At 35.2% G+C, this 8,531-nt stretch overlaps 2 protein-coding genes across 2 annotated transcripts; both read right to left on the bottom strand.

Annotated features, from left to right (window-relative positions):
* Window positions 1-1,909: 1,909 nt before the first annotated feature.
* LOC133815890 (uncharacterized) lies at window positions 1,910-3,041 on the bottom strand. The gene is made up of 3 exons (XM_062248664.1): window positions 2,957-3,041; window positions 2,223-2,865; window positions 1,910-2,099 (listed from the first exon to the last, which is right to left on the bottom strand). The coding sequence occupies exon 2, from the start codon at window positions 2,764-2,766 to the stop codon at window positions 2,224-2,226; it is 543 nt and encodes a 180-aa protein (XP_062104648.1). The 5' UTR covers window positions 2,767-2,865; window positions 2,957-3,041; the 3' UTR covers window positions 1,910-2,099; window position 2,223.
* A 4,860-nt stretch (window positions 3,042-7,901) lies between these two features.
* On the bottom strand, window positions 7,902-8,531 carry LOC133814013 (late embryogenesis abundant protein At1g64065-like). The gene has a single exon (XM_062247036.1). It carries the CDS (start codon window positions 8,529-8,531, stop codon window positions 7,902-7,904), a length of 630 nt encoding a protein of 209 aa, XP_062103020.1.

An 8,531-nucleotide genomic window follows, 5' to 3' on the forward strand; every position in this document is an offset into this window, starting at 1 on the left:
TTTGTCAGATATATACCTCATGTAGCTGACGAGTACTGCTTGTCCAATCTTCTCCTTTCGAGCAAACTGAAGTATGTCATCCTTAAATATATAACAGTGAGACATATCCTGATCAAAAACTTCAGACTCTATGCCTAGATTGACACACTCGCCATCATCCCAATGAGATACGATATTCTGTAATCGTTCCAATGGAGTTTGGGCCAATTGTGTTGGAGGAGTTTGTTGTCGTCTTCTTTCTCGAGGTTGTTGTGTTGATGGAGCTCTTGGTCGTTGTGATCTGGTCCTACTTGTAGAGGGAGTCTGTATACAATTATATCAATAATTAAAAAAATTACAAACAAATATAGAATTGTAAAGATAATTATGTAAAAACATGGCACCACCTCATGAGTTACATCTTCAGATATAATGACAAAATCCTTAGGCCACGCTATTGGCGTCCCAATGGCCTGAGCAACTATGTACATGTCCAAATCAGGATATGCAAAAGGGAGAGGACATGTTGGCTTAAGAACACTCGTAATCATAACTTGGAAGTTGTTGCTTGCCTCTCTTTCAATGAGTGTACCTGATGCAACAATGTTTGAAACCGAACCAATTGCTAATTGGCATGCTCGGCCCTGCATAAGAAACATATTATATACAAATAATCATGTTGAAGCAGTAAAGAAATTTATTTGGCTTCAGAATATTCAAGAAAGTTTAATTACCTCTTGCAAAAGCGGTTGTAGTGCAACAATGTGGTGTTCTGCTTGAGGCACTACTGGGTCCGGAGTATAGTAGGACGCCTGCACTGGTGGCACTGGTGGGTCGGGCACATAGTATGATGATGGCGCTGGTGGGACTCCAACGTTAGATCCTGACCCGCTCTTTTGGGCCAATAATTTTCTCAAGAGCTCATCTTGTTGTTGAAGGCGCTCTTCTAGGCGTTGTGCTTGTTGACGATGCTCTTCTTCTTGTTTTCGAAATCTTTCTTCAAATTCCTTTCTAATGTCGTCATTCAAAGAAGAGGCTTTTGATTTATTTTTCGTTGAGGTAGGTGTTGGAGTATTCCAATATACTGAGCGGGACACACCGTGTCCTCCAGCCCTAACACGTCCTCGAGGCTCAGGAGTGCCCAACGCCCTCGTCAGCACATCATCAGGGCCATCAGGTGCCCATTTACCCTCAGCTTGGAGTTGCCGGTAATGATCCTGTGAAACAATATTCACAGAAAGTTATATATATAAGCTAATAATTTGACATATCAACATTATTAAATATGAGCACTTACAATATTTTTTTGAATCTCAGAGGCCTCTCCAATTAGCTCTCCTTTTGCATTCCGACGACCCATGCTCCATAAATCTGCCCTATCAAGTTCAGTCAGACTTTTCCCACTTTGTTCCATTAACATCTCTTCAATACGCACATAGCCTCCTCTAGAGAGGTTGTGATTGTATTTATTCAGTGCTCGATAATTTTGCATCTCCTCTCTCTTTCTTTGCCACTCGGGAGTTAATCTTGAGTTCACAAACGCTAACCATTCATCCGGAGTTATGACATTCTCAAGTCCAAATGGCAAAGCTGGCGGGAACTCATTTGGGTATTTTTTCAAAGCGTCGTAAACGTGTACCCTAGTAAGATTAGTCTTCCAATTTCGGAAGTACTTTCCCGCATCCTTCAACATCTGTTGCTTTTTTTTGGGGTCCAAATCATAAGTTTTCTGCAAGTTTGAAAGTAATAAGAAGCATATTATCAAAATAATATATATTTTAAAAACATTAAATGAAATATAATTAATAAAAATATACCTTCATTGTGTCCCATATTTTATTTTTATCCACCACACTAACATCTTTCCAACTGTTAATGTTGATGGACACAATTGCTCGAACAACTGATCCAAGCTGTGATGAAACATTACTTCTAGATCCACCCACTAGTTGACCATACTCATTGTATTCAACAGGAGTAAGATGTCCTTCACTCCTTTTTTTGGTGTTTCTAGACATCCATGTACGTCCTCTCACAGATTTATTTTCTTGCTCCACTGACTGAGAATTAGGGCGTTGCTCTCCCTCATCAGAACTACCACCAAAAGGATCAGCCTCCATCTGTGAAACATAAATATCATTATTATAACAATTTTGGACACTCATAATCAAAAGATGAAACACATTGTGATAACAACTAAGAATTTCACATATCATAAACATATGAAACCTATTAAATGGTACCTCAAGACCCATTATCATCAACCCACAATCCTTCACCATTTTCACGGAAACAAATACAATCATCATCAACTTCGTCATTATCTTCTATTGCGGTGAATGTGACAAGTTCTTCTCCGAGAGGTATATCATGTAAATCACCATCTTTAATGTTCCATTCTCTTGTTTGCGTTGGAAGAACAATTGACCATTGGTTGTCTGAAGGATCATTCACATAAAATACTTGTTTCGCTTGTGAAGCTAATATAAATCGATCAGATTTGTGCCCAATTCGATTTAGATTAACTAATGTGAAACCAAAATCTTCATATATTATGCCGCTGTCACTTTTCACCCAATCACAAAAGAAAACAGGTACTCGAGTTGTGATATAATCTAACTCCCAAATTTCATTAACTACTCCATAAAAAGTCATATCACATTCAACTGGATTTTTATCTTTTGCACTAGAGACTTGCACAGTTTTAGCAACAAGGCTAACACCACTGTTTTGTGTGTTTCTGTTGTTATCGCGCTCCCTAGTGTTAAATAGAGTACCGTTAATCATGTATGATGAAAACTTGATGACATTAACTGAAGGTCCTCGAGAAATCCACTTAACAATGTCTGAAACCTTATTTGATGTGTTTTGTAATTCTGACACAACCTATCAAATCAACATACCAAAAACAACAAAAAATGTCACCTTGTAATTAAGTACTAATTAATGACAACTTTCAATAATCAACACAATTTACCTTTTGTTCTATCCAACTACTAAAAGTTCGATAATGTTCGTCTTGTAACCATTTTGAGTTCCTTGACTTGGATGGAAATTTGGTCTTTATCCAATTAAAATGTTCCCTTCAATTATAAATATGTTGTTAAACAATTGAATATACGAAATTACACAACTTAAACTTAATGTATTATATGAGTATAACTCACTCGATATAAGGTTGAATTTCATTTATATTCTGCAACACAAGACGATGCACTTCATCTAGAAGATCTCGACTTACTGTGCATACAACGCTACCACGACGACTCTGAATCTCAACATTTTCAACATCATTTAACCCAATTTTCTGTACACCAGTCATGTATTCAGAACAAAATTCAACTGCCTCTTCTGCAATATAACATTCGATGATGCATCCTTCCGACCGACTTCTATTCCTAACATACCCCTTAAGAATCTTCATATATCGCTCAAATGGATACATCCATCTTAAATAAACTGGGCCACAATATCTTAGTTCTCTAACCAAGTGAACTGTCAAATGGATCATTATATCAAAAAATGCTGGCGGGAAATATTTCTCCAACTCACACAATACCTCAACAATTTCATCTCTTAACTTAGGTAACTTTAGCGGATCAATCACCTTACAACACAGTGACTTGAAAAACAAGCATAACCTTGTGATTACATCTCGAACTCTCCTAGGCAACACAGATCGAATGGCCACTGGTAGCAAATGTTGCATTAGAATATGACAATCGTGAGATTTCATGCCAGTCAGAATACAACTTTTCATGTCTACCAATGACCTTATATTTGAGGAATATCCGTCTGGAACTTTTATATTAAACAAACATCTGCAAATTTCCATTATTTCCTCTTTAGTAAGAGTGTAAGCTGCAGGAGGTAAATATGTTCGTCTCTTATCTGGTTTTGGAGTCAATTCATCCCTTATACCCATTGCAACCAAGTCTTGTCTAGCCTTAATTCCATCCTTAGTTTTCCCAGGAATATTCAACAAAGTGCCAATCAAACTATCACATACATTTTTCTCTATGTGCATAACATCTAAATTATGACGTATAAGTAAGAAAGGCCAATATTCAAGTTCAAAGAAAACAGATTTCTTTTTATAACACCCTTTTGGCTCTTCCACAACCTTGGCCTTGCGACTACGTTTCATCTTTGTAGGTGTACGAACTTTGGGCTTCCCTAACTTGAACACAATTTTAGACATCTTCTCAAGTACTTGGATCCCATTCAATGGCTCAGGAGCCTCTTCAAACTCTTGTTTACCATTGAATGCCTTCTTCCAAGTCCGAAGTTTATGCGTATTAGGCAAGAACTTCCTATGTCCCATATAACATATTTTCCGAGAGTGTTTCAAGTATTCAGAACATGTTTTTTCTTGACAAACGGGGCAAGCTTTATATCCTTTCACACTAAACCCAGATAAATTTCCATAAGCAGGAAAGTCATTAATTGTCCACAATAAGACCGCTCTAAGATTAAATTCTTCCTGCCTATATGCATCATAAACCTTAACCCCTTCATCCCACAAAGTTTTCAAGTCATCTATAAGAGGAGCTAGATAGACGTCAATATCATTACCAGGTTGTTTAGGTCCTGATATCAACAAGGTCAAAATCGTAAACTTTCTCTTCATACACAACCATGGGGGTAGATTGTAAATAACAAGCATAACAGGCCAACAACTATACTTACTGCTAAGGGATGCGTGTGGATTAAACCCATCAGTCGAAAGACCTAGATGAATATTACGAGATTCATTTCCAAAAGAAGGCCACTTCAAATCAACTCTCTTCCAAGCAAGGGTGTCAGCTGGATGTCTTAATTTACCATCCTTTATTCTTTCATTAGCATGCCACGACAAACTTTTAGCATGTTCGGCATTTCTAAACAATCGGATGAAACGAGGAATTGGCGGAAGGTACCACAAAACTTTGGCAGGTACTCCTTCCTTGACATCGTCACCATTTCTTTTCATTTGCCATCGTGACTCACCACAAGTAGGACACGATTTTGCGTCTGCAAAACTATTTCGATACAATATGCAATCATTAGGACATGCATGAATTTTTTCGTACTGCATGCCTAATGAGCATAATGTCTTCTTTGCCTCATAAAATGAAATTGGAATTTCATTAACTTCAGGCAATAACTCCTTCAAGAAACCAAATAACTCAGTAATGCTTTTATCACTCCAGCCATGTTTAGCTTTTATATTGTACAACCTAAGAAGCGCAGATAATTTTGTAAATCTTGTACAACCAGGGTAAATTGGTTTCTCGGCATCATTAAGGAGTGTCTCAAACTTATTTGGGTCTACTCCTGATCCATAATGTGCGTCGTCAATCATTTCATCTAATGGATCCCAGTTCTCCTCCACTATATTCCTCCTCACTCCTTTTGGTCTACTTGGCAGAGTTGGAGCAATCGGAGCTATCTCCCCATGGTAATACCAAATTCTGTAACTCTTGTCGATCCCATTGAAATATAAGTGTTCTTTAATCTTTTTAAGATCCATCTTTTTAACATTTCCACACTTAAGACATGGACAATAAGTAAAATTTGGGTCTTTCACATTTTCCGAACAAAACCTTAAGAACAAATCAACCCCGTTCCTAAATTCCGCAGATAACCTATTTGCTGACATCCACTGTTTATCCATATATTCTTCTATGTCTATGGAAAAGAAAAGAAACAACACTAAATAAGCACGTGATAAAGTTGTATGTCTATATAAAACTAATTTTTTATTATCCTAGATAAAATCGGGCAGCATTTCCCCTATAATAGTGACCTAACCATCTGCATGTGAATATCAAAACAAACAATTCAAACAACATACAATAAGTTTCTTCCTTATAGAATGTCTATATAAAACTAATTGTTTATTATCCTAGATAAAATCTGGCAGCATTTCCCCTATAATAGTGACCTAACCATCTGCATGTGAATAGCAAAACAAACAATTCAAACAACACACAATAAGTTTATTCCTTATAGCTCCGCAGCACACAGTAAAATTTATCAGAACCTACTTCACTAATACACACAAGTTCTCAACCTTCCGTTATCACCGCAGCACACAATTTTAATCTCAGAACCTACTTCACTATGGATGAATATTTAAGATATTCAAACTCCCTCTAACATTTGTTTAATAATATTAAAAGTAGAAGTAAGAGAATATATATGTACCTCTTGCAATCTTTAATCCAAAAGCTAGCAAAGTTACTTCACTTAGTAATCAAATTCGCTATTAAATCCACAAACCAATAAAATTAAATTAATAAATAATAAATAAAACATCACTAAATATCTAGCAATATATAACGTATTATTGTAATTTTAGAAACTTAATTACCTCAAATGTGTGATTGATATTGGAATTTTGATGCAAAATACTCTCTAAAATCTCACTACAAAAATCACAACCTATGAAATTAAATTAATTAATATGTTAAACATTACTAAAAAAATATCACTAAATATCTAATAATAGTAAATGATATTGGTAAACAAATAAAAAAAATCCCAATGTGCCGCTAATTATAACTTCAACAAAAAATCAATATAAAATTTCATAACCTAAAAACTTAATAATAAACAAAAACATAAAAATTTTAATATATTTCTATTTTATAAATTATTTAATAAATTTATTTTAACATAACTATATATATAACAAAATAGTTACAATTTAAAAAAAAATTCAAATATACAAAAATATATCTAAATTTCGAAATAAAAATTGATAAAAATTTAAAAAAATCATGAACATATATACTCTAATGAAATATATACAATGTGATAGGTTAAATTAAAAAAAAACTAAAAAATCATAAATCCCTAAAAACTTCCATTGAAAAACCACAAAAACATACAATGTATATAAAAAAATGCATAAAAATGTAAAACTAACACAAAATCATGTATATTACTCATCCTAATGCAAAACCTATAATTTATTTGCAAAATAATTAACTAAAAATCAAGAAAATAAAAAAAAAACTTACCTTAGAACCCTAAAAACGCAGCCCCAAATCGCCCAATTCTTCTCTCTGGTTTGCTCTCGGGTTCGTGTGAGGAAGAAGAAGGCTGGTAGTGATTTATAAGTGGAGACATCCAACGTCTCCCACTGGGAGACGTGGGACACGTGGCACGTCTCCCAGTGGGAGACGTTGGATGTACCCATAAATCACTACCAACCTATTTCCAACGTCTTCCACTATTTTTAATGTCTTCCAATTGTAACCATTAATATGCACTTTCAATGTCTTACACCATTAGCCATTTAAAATCCCTTCTAATTTTTAATGTCTTACACCAATGGTGTAAGACATTGTAGGGAGTCATTGAAAGTAGAATTTGTTGTAGTGGCAACATGGCCAAGACGAGTGCGAATTTGACATGGCTTCTGCTTGTGGTATTCTAGACTATGTCGATGACCACAATAAAATATACATATTTAAAGATAGAAAATTAATGAATGAATAATTAATTTGGAAATGATGATTGTTGTAATATATAATTATTTTTATAATTCTAACTATATACGGTAGTATTATTATTTAACCAAACTAATCAATAAATTATGATCCAATGATTAAAAATAATGTCACTAGTGATTTTTTTTTTCTAGAAGGAATCATTTAAAAAAATATATATTTATTATTATGGTGGTACTACGAAAGAATAGTACTACAAAAGGGAAATAACTAAATGACACAGGATCAATGACATTAGATCATGAAAATAAGGCCAGTAAGTAAATTGTATTATTCCTCAAGATTAAAGTAAAAAAGAATAGTAATAAATTATGAAGGATGTACAAAACAAATACATATACGAATAGTAATTAAAACAGATCAAGCATCGAAGCAGGCTAGCTTAATTGAACAGTACAATACATGCATATAGTAACAAATCCTTTACTTGCATTCTAAAGATCGGAGCATCTTTTCATTGACATCAATAATAACAGTGCAAGTCATGTTGGCCGACTTCTTCTTCTTCATGATCCACATCAGTTCAACTTTTCCGTTCATCCTCGCCGTGCCACTGAAAGTCAACATTCCGGCGGCCAACTCTCTACTAAGATCACCAGATGCACTGTTTGGCAATCGTGATGAATTCAGACTCACAATCACGTTGATCTTTTTAGTGGACTTTATTCCAGCCTTGCTCTTTGGAATAGTAACTTGTCCTACGGTGGCGCCGCCGTAGGTGAAGACGGCGGTGGTGTTGTCGAACTTGTAGGGCCCAAAGTTAGAATTCTTGACCCTCACTTGGGTTGCAAAGGTTATGTCAAAAGAAGGTGATGAGACATTGAATTTTTGGAACTCAATACTATTGCTTAGCCTTAGCTTAGGAGACTTAGCACGCATAATAACAGCTCCAAAAACAGTAATAACGATTATCTGAAACACAGCAAAGATAGCAATATATATTGCCAATTTGATCCTCTTCTTGCGTTTCAGCTCTTTGGATTGTGAAGTGGCCGATTCTTCGTCACTTCTTGTGTTCCCGTTTGCCTGCTGCGGGTTTATCTTCTCGGCCAT

Source organism: Humulus lupulus, chromosome 2, assembly GCF_963169125.1.
Source record: "Humulus lupulus chromosome 2, drHumLupu1.1, whole genome shotgun sequence".
NCBI classification, from domain to species: domain Eukaryota; kingdom Viridiplantae; phylum Streptophyta; class Magnoliopsida; order Rosales; family Cannabaceae; genus Humulus; species Humulus lupulus.